At 43.7% G+C, this 16,880-nt stretch overlaps 1 protein-coding gene across 1 annotated transcript in view; it reads left to right on the forward strand.

Annotated features, from left to right (window-relative positions):
- Positions 1-736: 736 nt before the first annotated feature.
- LOC309564342 (uncharacterized protein) overlaps positions 737-16,880 on the forward strand; it is a gene marked incomplete at its 5' end in the record, with an annotated part of 150,245 nt that continues 134,101 nt past the window's right edge. The window contains one exon of the mRNA XM_082268968.1: positions 737-791. Within this exon, the coding sequence (XP_082125094.1) occupies positions 737-791 (55 nt within the window). The remainder of the gene's footprint in view (positions 792-16,880) is intronic.

The raw sequence follows: 16,880 nt of genomic DNA on the forward strand, positions 1-16,880 counted from the left end.
GCGCCCTTGACTGACATTTACTTTTGGGGTTACCAGTGACATTACTACAGTAATCAGTGCTATACATATGCACTGTTACTGTAAAATGACACTGGCAGTGAAAGGGTTAACTTTTTTCAGAGGGAGGGGTTATGTGTGTCCCTAGGGGCGTGATTTTAACTGTGATTGGCTGTGGCTTGAGGTGTAGGAACAGTGATCAATGGTCCTACATAGTAGAACCGTATAATCACTGTTTTTACACAGAGGAGAATGACAGGCGGCTTGTTTACATTAGCCGCCAGCCTTTCTCCTGCTCTAACAGACGATCGTGAGTGACCGGCGGACATCGGGTCCACCGGGCACACGCTCGGGGGGGGGGGGGGGGGGTCCGTGACCGCGCGGGAGCGCGCCTCTGGTGGCGCGCGCTCACTCCCTAGACCCTCACAGGCTAGTGACGTAGACTTACGTCGCTTTGCCTGTGAGGGGCTGACTGTAAATAGTCGTGCGGCGGTCGGCAAGCGGTTAAAACATAGCAAAGGAGTTTGGGCCTCCACTGTTTATGCAGCCTGACTGTTTTAAAGTATTACAAATCTAAACTTTCTGCAAATGTATAAGAAAAGAAACATGTTCAGGTATTTTGTAGGAAACACAGATATGGGTCCTTCTGAAATCTGATGAGGAAGCAATTGGTACACTGGTATACTGGCATAAAAACTGGCAAGAATGCCTCCATTGTTCTCTCTTTGTCTCCGCAGACATGATCCGTCTACTGCTGCTGCTTCTGCTGGGAACAGTCTATGCCCAGGAACCCGGTGAGCTGACAATCTTTATATATATATCCTAGCAGTCTAATCATTTCATGATCTGTTGTCTTTTTTTTTGCTCCTGTATTGTGTAGTATATTTTTATAATCATGTTTAAAAAATCTTTGTGAGTGCATCCTCCAGTGGTCATCCATAGGTCAGATGGACCATCAGCAGATATCTACATGTTAGAATGTGCAACGACTATCAGTAAATTGATTAGAGCCCCCACTCAGTTGGGGTTTTGGCTTAGCTAAAGCCCAAGTAATATTAAACCCCAAAACAAAAAATAACACATTGCAGCTTTCCAATTCTTAGGCTCGGTTTCCACTAGTGCGACTTGCGGTGCGACTTGACACATGTCAAGTCGCATGACAAGTCAAAACCCATTGTTTTCAATGTGGACCGTTTCCACTGCTGCGACTCAAGACGCAGCGTCTTCAAAATTGCTTCTTGCACTACTTTGGGCCGACTTTAGTGCGATATGTCCCTCATAGAAGGTAATGTAAGTCGCAACGAAGTCGCAGTACACGGTTTTGAACGCGACTTCGTCTCGACTTCGTTGCGATTTGCACGGAAGTTTACAGTAAATTTTTTTTATTGTTATGTTCCGCCCCAAATCACATGATCTCTGCACCTCCCAAGAACATCACTTCCCATAGTTAGCAGAGGAGAGGAGAGTGTTATATACAGCAAGCATGCCAAGATCCAGGAAGAATAAAAGAACTTCTCATGATAATGAGGAGATTATACGTCTGGTCAGAGCTCGCCCCTCAATATACGACACCCGAGACCCCTTATATAAGGACCATGTGAGGAAGGAGAGAGCATGGCTGGAGATTGCAAGGATCTATTTTGAAAATTGGGACTGTCTTACAAGTACAGAACGGACTGAAAAATGTAAGTGTTTCATATATGCAATTTATCACATTGCTGCTTGCCCCCATATGTACAGTACAGTACCGTTATTTTCTTTTTTTCAGTGCACTCCTTACAAACCAGATGGAGAAGCATAAAGGACTGCTATAACCGCTATCTCAGAAAATTACGAGAAGCAAGGAGTGGTTCTGGGTCCTCCAGGATTGTCCCCTATGCGCATGCCCAGGAGCTGGAATTTTTAAGGCCGGTGTTGGAGATGCGAGAGTAAGTTGTCAGCATTTTTTTAGATACTGTAGTTGACATATAAAATATATTAATATTCCTAAAATTTGAAATGTATTCATTATATTTCAGAACCCAAGCAAGCTGGCAAGACTCCTCACTTGGTTCTGACCAGCAGGAGGGGTCACAGGAGGCGGCAGCGGAGGAGGAGGAGGAGGAGGAGGGATGCCAAGACCCTGGTGACCCTGACCCTGATGGTGAGGAATCAGAGGGAGTAATATCAAGACCATTGTCCATTATTGATTCTCCTGCTGCGGTGGAGGCTGAACCAGGGCCTAGTACAGAACAAAGGCCTTCACGAAGATCTTCCTCAAGGTCTTCATCAAGGGCGAATCCTAGGGGTGGTAAACCCATGGAGGAGGTTCTGAAGGTGGTGAAGGAAATGAACGCACACATGAAGGAAAGCATGTGTGATGACACTGCCTTCATGACCGTGTTGTTGGGTATGTGCAAGCAGGTCCCCCCTGAGAAAAAGTATGCACTAAGGATGGCTCTCATGTCAACCGCCCAATCTTTTGTGGTTGGGGAGGCAAGCTCTACAGCATGTATGGAAACCCCCCCCCCCCACCACACATATCCCCCCAATTACCAGTACCCACCACCACCACCACCACCACCAAGTTCACAGTATGGGCACCAAGTTAATCGCCCATACTACGATGAGTATGGCAACATGCCGAATATCTCCAGGCCCCGCATGTTGCACCCAATACCGCCCCCTATTGCCTCCACCCTTGGCACACCAAGACCTTACCAACCTGCTCCCATGCAGGTTACGCCTTTCCCGGAAAGGCAATACCGTCAGGGATCTGCAAGTGATTACCCAAGCCCATCTGGCCCATCAAATATTTCTCATTCTGGGTCCACTGAATCTCCAATTATATACCAGGATTTGTAATTTTTTTTGTTTTTGGTGTTGTTAATATTTTACCTGTTAATTTATTTTTTCATTGTTTTGGTGCTGGTATCTCCAAAACATTGGTGATGTTGTTATAAAAAGTTTATTTTTTTCTAAATTTTGAGAAAAAAAAAAAAATAAAAAAAATTACCTTGTTACTCTACTCTGTGGTTTTTGTTTGGATTATTTTTGCTTCTATAGTACTGTCAATAATGTGTGTATGCTATATAATTATATCTACAGTAGAAAACAGCAAAACAGAAGGTTAAGCAATGTATTTTTATTATAGCTAGAACTGGAACAATATGCAGACTTTGGTTATAATTGCACAGAAATATAAGGAAAACATAACAGAATTTTATTCAAAATTGGACTGTGTTGGAACGTGTGATACATTATGAAATAGCGTCCAGCTGCCAGGGGACAGAACCAGCAGCAGACATGAAAAAGGATGTGAATCCCTCACGCACAGTAGCACCATTGCTTGTGCCCCTACTGGCACTCAAACTTGCACCCTCCATGTCATTCATGCCACAATCTTCATGATTGTACCCATCACGAAGTGCAACATAGTTGTGAAGAACACATGCTGCTTTGACTGCACATATTGCATTATCCATTTTTAAATTGATAGATGTGTGCAGGAACCTCCACTTGTTAGCTAAAATTCCAAAGGCGCATTCAACAACTCGTCTTGCCCTGGTTAAGCGGTAGTTGAAAACTCTTTTTTCCACAGTCAGAGACCGATTTGAATAGGGCCTTAAGAGATGATGACTGAGAGCGAAAGCCTCATCTCCAACAAAAACAAATGGCTGTGGTGGTCCGTTTGTCCCTGGTAGTGGACAGTCCGGTGGCAGCTGAAGTCCATCTTCCCTCAACATTCTTCCGAATGTGGATCTCGCAAATATGCTCAAGTCTGAGCTGCTTCCATACGAACCTATGTCTACATAGCTAAAACAGTATTTGGCATCAGCCACTGCTAGTAAGACAAAAGAAAAGTATTTTTTGTAGTTGAAGAATTTACTTCCACTGCCAATGGGCTTCAATATTCTAATGTGTTTTCCGTCAATTGCACCAACACAATTTGGAAAATTGCAGTGGTCCCAGAAATATTCTGCTATCTTGCACCAGTCTTCTGTAGTGGGTTTCTTCAGGACCAAATCCTTAAGAACATTCCAGATGGCTCTGCAGGTATCATGGATAATATAGCTGGCAGTAGTTTTGCCAACCAAGAACTCATAATGTAAACTTGTAAAGGTATGTCCAGTTGCCAGGTACCTAAAAATAAAAAAATAATGTTAGAATGATGCATAAACTGGCTTGGACGAAGGTACCTGAGGAAATGAAGGAAGAAGATAGGCAGGAGAAAGACACTGTTGAAAAAAACATGGCAAACATAATCACAACCACTACTACATATATGTTACATGATAATTACATGATAATGTGTCTCTCCAAATGCCTCAGGAGGTAAGTAGGTTGGAAAATTTACCTCAATGTGATAATCAGTCTTTCTATGGGCGGAATACTCCTTCTGAATCTAGTGTTTTGTCTCTCTAGATGTGTGGAGAGCAGAGCCAACAATTCATCAAAACTGTAAAAAAAAACATATATGGCATTTATCAACATTATCCATGTAAAAAATAACATACATAGAGACATATTTGTTAAAGAGTTGACATGAACATATGTTCTGACCTTTTAATTGACATCCGTGTGTAATTAAAGAATTTGTCTTCATGAGCACGGAGGTCATGATAAAGGATCCTGAACTGGCCTCTCTCTTCCCTTTGGGAGATGACAGGATGGATCCAGAAGCGATGCCTTCTCCTTCTCCGGTCCTCTTCTTCCTCATCAATAACAGCTGCTACAGCAGCCATAATTACTGCTGCTCCAACATACTGCATAGCCAACATGTTTCCTGCAACATACACTACTATTCCAAAACAGGAAATTACATCACTTGCAGGAAAAGGAATTACATCACTAGCAGGAAAAGGAATCTTTTATGTGCAAGTCGCATACATCAAAGTCGCAACAAGTCGTAGCCGCAACAAGTCGTTGTAAATTCGTACACAAGTCGCGCGTTTATCAAAGTACAAAGTCGCTATTGAAGACGCGCGACTTTGAAGTCGCACTAGTGGAAACCCAGCCTTAAAGTGTAACTAAAGGCAAATTTTTTTTTTTTTTTTAGTTTTGGATAGAGTAGAGATGGATTAGAATACCTATTAGGACGTATTGCTGTCTCTGTCTCTGTTAGGGACATTCATCCTCTCTATTTGTCCTGTTTATCATTATCATTAACCACTTAAGCCCCGGAAGATTTTACCCCCTTCCTGACCAGGGTTTTTTTTGCGATTTTTTACTGCGTGACTTTGACGGACAATTGCGACGCTGTACCTAAACGAATTTGACGTCCTTTTTTCCCACAAACAGAGCTTTCTTTTGGTGGTATTTGATCACCTGTGCGATTTTTTGATCATGCGCTATAAACAAAAAAAGAGCGTAATTTTTGCAAAAATAACAATATTTTTCACTTTTTTTTATATGAAATTCCCCCCCAAAAAAATGTAAAAATCAAATTTTTTAACATTTTCGGCCAATTTGTTTTACGCTACCTATGTTTGGTAAAAAAAATCTACATAAAGCGTATTTTGATTGGTTTGCGCAAAAGTTATCGCGTTTACTAACAAAGGGAAAGATTTTTGTCATTTTTGGTGTTTTTTTTTTTAACGAGTAATGGCGGCGATCTGCGTTTTTTTTTGCGGTAATGTGACATTGCGGCGGACAGATCGGACCCTTGACTGACATTTTTGACATTTTTGGGGGTACCAGTGACATTACTGCAGTAATCAGTGCTATATATACGCACTGTTACTGCAAAAATGACACTGGCAGGGAAGGGGTTAACTGTATTGGACAGGGAGGGGTTAAGTGTGTCCTAGGGGCGTGCTTCTAACTGTAGTGGGACATTGCTATTGGTGTAAAAACAAAGATCAACGGTTCTACATAGGCCTATTTCTGACACTTAAAATCAGTATTTTTTGCTAGAAAATGACTTTAGCAAAGGCTCTGGAGAATAAAATGGCTCTCGTTGCAATATTTTTTGTCAGGCAGTACATTTCATTGCATTTTAAAAAACTAAACAGTAAAGTTAGCCCAATTTTTTACTATAATGTTAAAGATAATATTACGCCGAGTAAATAAACACCCAACATGTCATACTTTGCGCACGCTCTTGGAATGGCGACAAAGATTGGTACTTAAAGCGGAGTTCCAGCCATTCACTCACCTGTCCAACGGTCCAGCGATGCGACCGCCCGAAGCCTCGATCCTCTCCCTCGGCGCCGGCATCACTGCTGTGGGCACCCGGCTGTGACAGTTTTTTTACATAGTTACATAGTTACATAGTTAGTGAGGCTGAAAAAAGACACAAGTCCATCCAGTTCAACCTATGATGTGTGTGTGTGTTTGCTAACCGTACATTGTATACCCCTGTATGTTGTGGTCTTTAAGGTGTCCATCCAATAGTTTTTTGAAACTATCAAGGCTCCCCGCTGATACGACTGCTTGCGGAAGAGAATTCCACATCCTTACTACTCTTACAGTGAAGAACCCCTTACGCACTTTAAGGTTAAACCGCCTTTCCTCAAGTTTTAGTGAGTGGCCACGTGTCTTATTGTATTCCCTTACTCTGAATAGTTTGTTCCTTATGCTAGGGTCGCCAGTACAGTATTTGTACATTGATATCATATCCCCCCTCAATTGTCTCTTCTCCAGAGAGAATAAGTTCACTGCTTGTAGTCTTTCCTCATAGCTGATGTCCTCCATTCCCCTAATTATTTTTGTTGCCCTTCTCTGGACTCTTTCCAATTCCAGCACATCCTTCCTGAGGACCGGTGCCCAGAACTGGACAGCATACTCCAGATGTGGCCGGACCAGAGTCTTGTAAAGTGGGAGAATAATCTCTTTATTTCTGGAGTGAATCACCTTTTTTATACAACCCAGTATTCTGTTGGCTTTGCTTGCAGCGGCTTGGCATTGCATGCCACTGCCAAGCCTGTTGTCTACCAGTACCCCCAGGTCCCTTTCCATCCTAGACTCACCCAGAGGTTCCCCCCCCCTAGTGAGTAGCTTGCTTTCTGGTTTCTGGCCCCCAAGTGCATTACTTTACATTTTTCAACATTAAACCTCATCTGCCATGTAGTTGCCCACCCCATTATTTTGTTCAGGTCTGTTTGTAAGGTTTCCACATCCTGCATAGAAGATATTGGCATGCTTAGTTTAGTATCATCCGCAAATACTGAGATTGTACTAGATATCCCCTCCTCTAGATCATTTATGAATAAATTAAACAGGATTGGTCCCAGGACAGAACCCTGGGGGACCCCACTTTCCACACCCGCCCAATCCGAGTACTCCCCATTAATCATCACCCTCTGGACTCTCCCCTGGAGCCAGTTCTCTATCCAGGTACTCACCTCATGGTCCATACCTACCTTCCTTAGTTTGTACAGTAAGCGTTTGTGGGGAACGGTGTCAAAGGCCTTTGCAAAGTCCAGATACACCACATCCACAGGCTTACCTTTATCTAAGTGGCAGCTCACTTCATCGTAGAAGGTTAATAGATTGGTTTGGCATGAACGATTTTTCATGAATCCATGCTGATTACTACTTATAATACCGTTTTCATTACTAAAGTCTTGTATGTGGTCCCTTATCATCCCCTCCAAAATTTTGCAGACTACTGATGTTAGGCTGACCGGCCTATAGTTACCCGGGATATATCTCGGCCCCTTTTTAAATATTGGTACCACGTTGGCTTTTTTCCAATCAGCTGGCACCATACCTGTCTGTAAACTATCCTTAAAGATCAAGAATAATGGTCTGGCAATCACCTGACTGAGCTCATTAAGAACCCTTGGGTGCAAGCCATCCGGTCCCGGGGATTTATTTATGTTAAGTTTCTCTAGTTTAGCTCTAAGTCTATCCTCTGTTAGCCATGGCGGCACTTCCTGAGGTGTATTATTTAGTTCGGCCTTACAAGCTGGGTTCGTGTAGCCCCCCGATTCCTTTGTGAAGACTGAAGAAAGTTTGCGGCTTCACAGCCGGGTACCTACTGCGCATGCGCGAGTCGCGCTGCGCGCCGTGATTGGCCGGCAATCTTCTGGGACCTCTGACGTGTCCCAGAAGATTGCAGGGAGGGAGGGGGAGAGGAGAACTTCCGTTCAGGGCGCCGCGGCGCTCCGAGCGGAAGTGGGAGCGGGTACCTGTCAAAACTAGGTACCCGCTCCCCCCCAAAAAAAATGACATGCCAAATGTGGCATGTCAGGGGGTCAGGACTCCCTAAAGCGGAAGTTCCACTTTTGGGTGGAACTCTGCTTTAAAAATCTCCATGGGCGACATTTTCTAAATGTCTACAGGTTACCAGTTTAGAGTTACAGATGAGGTATAGGGCTAGAATTATTGCTCTCACTCTAACGATCGTGTTGATACCTCACATGTGTGGTTTGAACACCGTTTACATATGCGGGCGCGACTTGTGTATGCGTTCGCTTTTGCGCGCGAGCTCGGAAAATCGCTTTACATTTTTTTTTTGTTATTATTATTTATTTTACCTTTTTTTTTTACACTGTCCCAAAGAAAAAAAAAATGTTGATCATGATCACTTTTGTTCCTATTACAAGTAAACATCCCTTATAATAGAAATAAGCAGGACAGGTCCTGTTTAATGTGAGATCTGGGGTCAAAAAGACCTCAGATCTCACATCTACACTAAAAAGAAAAAAAAAATGACATTTTTTTTCATGATGAAAAAAAAATGGGCCCTTTAAGGCCGTTGGGATGAAGCGAGGTATGACGTCACTCTGGTCCTCTAAGGCCAGCTTGCCCTCAAACGACTTTCTGTCTAGGACGCCATCAGACCGGATCATTTTCCCTGCTACTGACGGCTCCAGTAAGCAAGAAACACGACGAGAAGCGGCAGGAGGGGGGGGGGGGGGGTGGGGAGGCACCTATTCCGCCACCCATAAAATTGATCCTGCGGTGAATCCGCATCCACTTTTATGTTAAAGCGCACTGCCCACCCTGTAAGAAAATACTGGGGTTATGGCAGCTATCTGCTGACGTAACCCCGGTATTTAATGTCAACGTACCAACGTATAACTGCGGTGGGCGGTCCGGAAGTGGTTAAGGCAGTTTTTTTTTTCATTTCTTTTTTTCCTGGTGATCCGGCTAGTAATATACTTCCTGTTCTAGCATCCTCTCTGGATGAAGGAACATCAGCGACACCTTGGGACAGCGGCATTGTCAGTCTGTCAGATGCACAAGCAGATTTAGATGGACTTGACTTAAAGCGGAGTTCTACCCAAAAGTGGAACTTCCGCTCTTTTGTTCCCCCTCCCTCCATTGCTACATTTGGCACCTTTCAGGGGAGAGGGGGGAACGGGTACCTGTTTTTGACAGGTACCCTTCCCCACTTCTGGCGCCACTGTGGCGCCATCCATCTGTAGTTTGGCCCCCTCCTCCGCCGCAGTAGGGACCCGTCCGTGAAGCCGCAAGGCTTCACTGCGGGGTTCCCTTACCGTCACCGGTGAGGGGCAGTGGCGTAGCGTGGGGGGTGCAGGGGGGGCCGGCCGCACCGGGCGCAAAATCTTGGGGGGCGCATCTGCAGTGTCACTCTGTCTGTCTGACTCTGACATACACATTTCACACACTGTCTGCGGCTGCCTCCATCTTTAGACTGGGATGAGTCCAGCGCGGCCGCCCTATGGCTGAAAATGGCGGGTCGGGGCAGGGCTGGACTGTGCCTCACCTGTCCATTGGTGTAGGGTGCGGTGGCGTTGCAAGCCAAGCCTCGCCTATGCCGCCTCACGCTGGTCATTCTGCATTGAAAGGGGGCACGCTGGTCATTCTGCATTGAAAGGGGGCACGCTGGTCTCTCTGCATTGAAAGGGAGCACGCTGGTCATTCTGCATTGAAAGGGGGCACGATGGTCATTCTGCATTGAAGGGGGGCACGCTGGTCACTGTGCATTGAAAGGGGGCACGTTGGTTTCTCTGCATTGAAAGGGGGCACGCTGGTCACTCTGCATTGAAAGGGGGCACACTATACCTTGATTACTGAAGGCCCCTTTCACACTTTTGTGACCTCAAAGTCGGGTTAGGGGGCGCAAATTACTTGCCTTGCCCCGGGTGCTGACAACCCACGCTACGCCACTGGTGAGGGGACATTCTCTGCAGCATGCTGGGATGGGACACACTTTTCTACTCAGGCTGTGGCTGTTTTATTTTTAAGGACAACAAACTGTAAAAACATTTCACACCACGTCCCTCTAGATAACAGACAAAACCTCAGCGCCCACTACGTCTCACATTCGACATTTTGGCAATATGTAGGGGGTGCTGCTCTCCTTCAGTGGGGGAGACCCCAATACACTATAATAGAAAGAAAGGAGGACTCAAATGCCTAGTGCATTACCTTCAACACTAATAATTAATTAAAATGCCAAAAACATACTCACAAACAAAAGAAGAATTATAAGCCCATCAAATCACAACTCCAGTATAGTAGATACCCAGTGTCTGTAGTTGGAAATCGGATTTGTTTCGGGAGACAAGCCCCCTTCCGCAGAGCTGATCCAGCCCGCTACATTGACATGGTTTTTACACTGATATGACACAGAGACCACTCCCACACCAGCCGGCTTCAGGGGTTGGGGCTAAAAAAGCTGCTATATAGACTGGTTCTCAACCTATTGATGGTGGCAGCTAGCTGTATCTAACATCACCAGTGTAGCATAATGCATGATTATCTATCCTTCTATATGTAGATGACCTTAAATAACACACAGGGACTTACAGAATAGGGTGAGGCTGGTTAACACTCTGTTTGCACATGAGCCAGATCCTTGGAACGCACGCCATTCAATTCCAGCTTCCACCCAGTCAGCCTTGGAATGCACACTGCATACCTTCTGCTTCCGCCTTCTGTGTCATATCAGTATAATCACCATGTCAATGTAGCAGATTGGACCAGCTCTGAGGAAGGGGGCCTGTCTCCCAAAACACGTCCAACTACAGACATTGGGTATCCACCATGGTGGAGTTGTGATTTGATGGGCTTATATTTCTTCTTTTGTTTGGGAGTATGTTTTTGGCCTTTAAAGGATTGATCTTAGTGTTGAAGGTAATGCACTAGGCGTTTGCACCCTCCTTTCTTTCTATTATAGTGTATTGGAGTCTCCCCCGCTGAAGGAGAGCAGCACTGCCTACGTATGGCCACACTGTCGGATGTGAGACCTAGTGAGAGCTGAGTCTTTGTCTGTTATCTAGAACTTCTTTCTTTCATGACCTGAAAGGTTTTTTTCCTTGTTGGAAATGTGCCGTCTATCAGATAAAGTCTTTATCGGGACAAAAAAGGTGTGTCATCTTCAATCCATGCTTACATCCAGAGTTTATGATATTAGATCTTTTATTCCCTGCTCTTCTAGCAGATAAAGTCTTTATCGGGAAAAAAAGGTGTGTCATTTTCAATCAAGAACAAAAGTATTGCAGCTTACAGGTCTTTAGATGTGGTGGAGTAGGTAGGAAGACCTCCATTACAGTGTTGGATGCGTGAACCTCATCTGCACTCTTGGATATACTATTCCACCTCTGTACCATAGGCCTATACCTTCCACTTTCTGCTTTAACTGGCCTGAGGTGAGTGGAGAGAAAGGGGGAGCCCGCCATCTTATCCACCCAAAGCAAGCCACGAGGAGACTATATTATAGCCTGGAAGGCTATTCAAGCTTGGCTGGTCTTGATGCCATAAGGCATACATGACCCACGTTATTTGGTAAGTGATTCAATCTTACCATTTATCACAGTGAAAAGAAAAGCTGCACTGAGCACTATTGAATGGATTGACAATTACTACGCTGAGCACTTGCACTTATTACTTGGAAATAAGCAATATTTTCGCACGAGAGACTCACTATTTATTTATTTATAGACTTTTAAAATCTTTGAAAAACTTTTTTGAACATTTTCCTTGGAATTTTATTACAGTCACTATAATGGAATTTTTATAATATAATTTTTTTAACACTTTTTGTTATAACATTTTATATGAATTAAGTTGTGTGTATATATATCACTATTGTCACGATAGTCACTTTAATTGGAATTTATTTATGAAATTCATGCACATCACTTTATATTTATTATTAATTTATTATTAATTGTTTATGAATATTAATTAATTTTTAGCAAGCGCTATAGGTAGCCTATTATAGACTACTTACCTGCAATCCTGCAATAAACTCATTTGCTGTCCTAGGATTGACAACCATACTAAGCAGAGTTGTAACCCCAAGACATGGAGTGTGTTAAGACTATGTAACATTGTGTTAGGACTATATATCACTGTGTTGTGTGTATGCAATGCAGGTATAAAAGAGCCTTGTGTGAGGAATTTACATTTACAGAGACCCCTTCCTAACCGATTCTCTATAGTAAGATCTTTTTCACAGGAGCGCCTGTTAAATATCTCTCTTGTTTTCTTTCCTCACCCAGATGGACAATGGATTTCTGTCAGTTGCTTGAAAAAACTGCCTTATATATGCAGACGTTAAACCTTCCTACACCTCATCTCGGTTGGACCCAATCTGCCTTTTATATGTAGACTATAACCCTTCATACAACATCCAATCATCTCACCATGTTTGGACCCACCTTGCCATTTTTTGCACCCCTGCTGTTCCCTGCCCCTTCCTGCTGCATGCATTTACCTTAATACAATGATAATAAATGACAGGTAATGGACAATACTGTGACTGTTGTTATTTCTTCATGGAAAACCTTCCATGGTTACATGGTGACCTTGTTCTAAGTTAAAGTGTTTACTAGGGTGGCTACATTCGTTCTCCATGGTTCCACTGTATGTAGGAACAAAGCCACTTTCTCTCATGCTCACTCCTGAGATGCTCCATGGACTATGGGATTTGTAGTGTAGAGCAGTGCACTTGACCGTAACTAATGTGCACTGCTCATTCCAAACAAATGGAATATCCACCATATACAGCCAACGTGTATGGTGGATATAGGGGGTGCCACTTTATCAGGACTTGATATATAAATGAATAAATAGAAAACCATTAGTTGGACTGAGTGCCGGTTCACACTTCCGCGTGTGCGGCGATCGCATGTAATATCGGAGCACACTGCTCCTTCATTGCATGTGATCGGATGTGCAGTGCGAATTCAGCCATACACTTTGTATGGCTAAATTCGCACTGCACCCGCACAAAACTCGCACAGGAGCCATTTTTTCGGCCGCATCAGGAACGGATCGCACAGTGGTTCACACTTGTGCGATCCGATCCTGTGCGAACTTTCAGATCGCACTGCGATATGCGATCAAACTGGGGGTGTCGTTAACATTTCATTGACACTCCCAGCGTATCCCATATGGCAGTGTGAACTGCCAGATGTGCGTTTGCGATGCGGGAACAGGCTGTGAATTCGCAGCCTTCCCGCATCGCACAAGTGTGATGCACTCAAGGTATTGATTAATTTACAGACTTATGTCTGTTGCCATGTAGACATGCCCATCATCACAGCCAAGGACGATAGTTTAAGGTTTTCTAAGTATCCATTTATAAGACAATTAAAAACTTTAAACAAAGACTAAGGCTGGCCATACACCATACAATTTTCTTATTCAATTTCCTTTAGATTTACCTTCAACTATGTAGTGCAAGGGCCTGCCTGACTGCATACAAATTGAAAGTGTTCAGGTTTGAACTTATATTATATGGTTTTGGTAAATCTAAAGGAAAGTTGAACAAGAAAATTGTATAGTGTATGGCCAGCCTAAGAAACATAAGTTATTAATTTGCACAGCCATTGAGACTCGTAGATAAGAAATGTTGATTGCTAGAGACTTTCTTCAAAACCAAAACCATTTTCAGAGTCTATACTACATGAGAATAGACTGTGCTTCTCCCTTTACAGATAGGTAGATATTTATAAGCATTGGGGAATGCCTTAAGTGGATGGGTGTGCACTACTTAGAGACTACATGTTTTCTTCATAAAGTCATGCCCTCGTTTTGTACCTTCTTCTGAATAAAAGTGGCAATAAAAGATGACTCAAGAACATCACCAGTCTCTTCATAGTATAGACCAGCCTTTCTCAACCTTCCCAACACTGAGGAACCCCTAAAATAACTTCCAGGTTTCAGGGAACCCCTGATAAAAATCACTTTATCTACAACCCATGATAGATTAGTGTGAAGGTCAGTGGGAAGAATGCTACTTACACTGGTGGTCATTGTGAAGAATTACCTCCTTCCAGATAGCTAAAAAGATCAATGGTGTCAGTAGGAACTTATCTAAGAGGCAGAAATTACTCATTGCTCAAGGAACCCCTAGCAACCTCAGGAGGAACCCTAGGGTTCCACAGAACCCTGGTTGAGAAACCCTGGTATAGACACCAAACACTCCTCCTATGTGCTGATCGAAAATTCCTCTCATCTGCTGGGGTTATGTAAAGTCTTTAACCGCTTGCCGACCGCCGCAAGTAGATTTACTGCGGCGGTCAGCCCCGGCCGGGCAGAGTGACGTTAATTAACGTCACTAGCCTGGGTGGGTCTGGGGAGCGAGCGCGCGCCAGCGCGGTCACGGACCCCCCCGCGCGTGTGACCGGCGGACCCGATGTCCGCCGGTCACTCGGCGATCGTCGGGGGAGAGGGAGAATGTCAGGCAGCTAGTGTAAACAAGCCACCTGTCATTCTCCTCAGTGTAAAAACACTGATCAGACGGATCTACTATGTAGAACCGTTGATCAGTGTCCTTACACCTCAAGCCACAGCCAATCACAGTAGAAAGCACGCCCCTAGGGACACACATAGCCCCGCCCTTTAAAAAAAAGTTAACCCCTTCACTGCCAGTGTATTTTTACAGTAACAGTGCATATGTATAGCACTGATTACTGTAGAAATGTCACTGGTAACCCCAAAAGTGTCAAAAATGTCAGTCAAGGGTCCGATCTGTCCGCCGCAATGTCGCAGTACCGCAAAAAAATCGCAGATCGCCGCCATTATGCGTTAAAAAAAAAAAACAACAAAAATGACAAAAATCTTTCCCTTTGTTAGTAAACGCGATAACTGTTGCGCAAACCAATCAAAATACGCTTTTTGCGATTTTTTTTACCAAACATAGGTAGGATAAAACAAATTGGCTGAAAAGGTTAAAAAATTTTGATTTTTACATTTTTTTGGGGGGGAATTTCATATAAAAAAATTTGAAAAATATTGTTATTTTTGCAAAATTTATGCTCTTTTTTTGTTATAGCGCAAAAAGTAAAAAGCGCACAGGTGATCAAATACCACCAAAAGAAAGCTCTGTTTGTGGGAAAAAAAGGACATCAAATTCGTTTAGGTACAGCTTCGCACGACCGCGCAATTGTTCGTTAAAGTCACGCAGTGCCGAATCGCAAAATACCCCCTGGTCGTTTAGCAGCCAAATCCTCCGGGGCTTAAGTGGTTAAAAAAGGTCCTAAAATAGACACTAGTTCTAGAGATCGGGAGAGAGGCCTCACCTTTCAGGAATACAGGTATAAATTAAAAAAGGAGGTATAACTTACAACCAAGTTAGAGCCACTACAGGTGCTAATAATTACAAACAATTCCAAACATACATTACTTCCCTATCCAACTCTGCAGGGTTGGTGGGGCCGTTAGCTGGTTGTATATATTCTGATGTCTACCTGAGCATAGTGCAACCGTTACAACTAAAGTAATAATCATGGTAACTCAAAGGCTAAAGCCCCGTACACACGATCAGATTATCGAACGATCTGTCGTCCGTTTTTTGTGGCATACTAGTCTGATGTGGAAAGTGAAGAGGTTATTTTCATACGAATTTTCCCGTATGACAAAATTCTACTTCAGAAGTGATGTCACGTGTTGGATTGTTTTGTATGTGTTCTTTCATCTCTGAGCATGCCTAGTCTTGCTCTTAAGATTTTTTTCTGTCTAAATCTGTACTAATGAGACGAAAATCGGACGTTGTATTACAGACGACAAAAATTTTATAGTCTGAACATCAGGATTTTGTCAGCCGAAAAGTCGGAGTCGGCTGTCGAAAGCACCATACTAACAATCCGAAAATCTGCAGATCGGTCGTCGGACGAATTTTCCCTACAGATATTCTTATCGTGTGTACGGGGCTTTACACTTGGCCCTGTGCCAATTGGTTTTACAATAGATCAGCCTGTGGGAGCACTGATTGACTATATAAAGCAGCCAGTGATGGAACAAGGTCATCCAGTACCTAGAGCGAACATGGGTAACTGTGCCCCCTCTTGGCACCAAAACATTCCACGACACCCCCCCCCCTGCCTTTTACCCACGCAAAGCCCCCCCCCCCATTTGGTGGAGAAAAGTAGAGGGACAATATTGGCGTGCGCCAAAATATTTGTAATGTAGTACCAATGCTTTTGTTTAAAACTTTAAAATTGATGCAAAAATGTGAGGCTAACGGTGGCAAAGAAAAAAATGTCCCTGAGTTGGTGATGTCACTAAAAGGAAAAAATGTCCATAAGTTGGTGGTGTGGCTGAAATAAAAAAATGTCCCAGAGGCAGTGGTGTCACTGAAAAGAAAATACATTCCTGAGTCGTTGATGTTGTTGGAGAAGGAAAATGTCCCTGAGTTTACGGTGTCACTTGAAGAAAAAAAAACGGGTGGAACATGTAACATGTTCCTAAAGGTGAACTTATCCTTTAAAATTTCCCTATGTTGGTGGTAGCACTGAAAGGAAAAACTTTCCTGCATCAGTAGCGTCACTGAAAGGAAATTTTTTCCTGAGTTAGTGCTGTCACTGGAAGTAAAAAATGTCCCTGAGTTGGTGTCGTCACCAGAGACGTAACTATGGGGTCGCAAGGGTGCAACTGCAACCCGGCCCCATGCTTCAAGGGGCCCATGCGGCTTCTGTGTCATATTTGTCTACACTTGGATAGGAGGGGAGGGGGCATATAGAGGAATTCACCTCTAT

The sequence above is a fragment of the Pelophylax lessonae genome (genome assembly GCF_965119305.1).
Source record: "Pelophylax lessonae genome assembly, chromosome: 9".
NCBI classification, from domain to species: domain Eukaryota; kingdom Metazoa; phylum Chordata; class Amphibia; order Anura; family Ranidae; genus Pelophylax; species Pelophylax lessonae.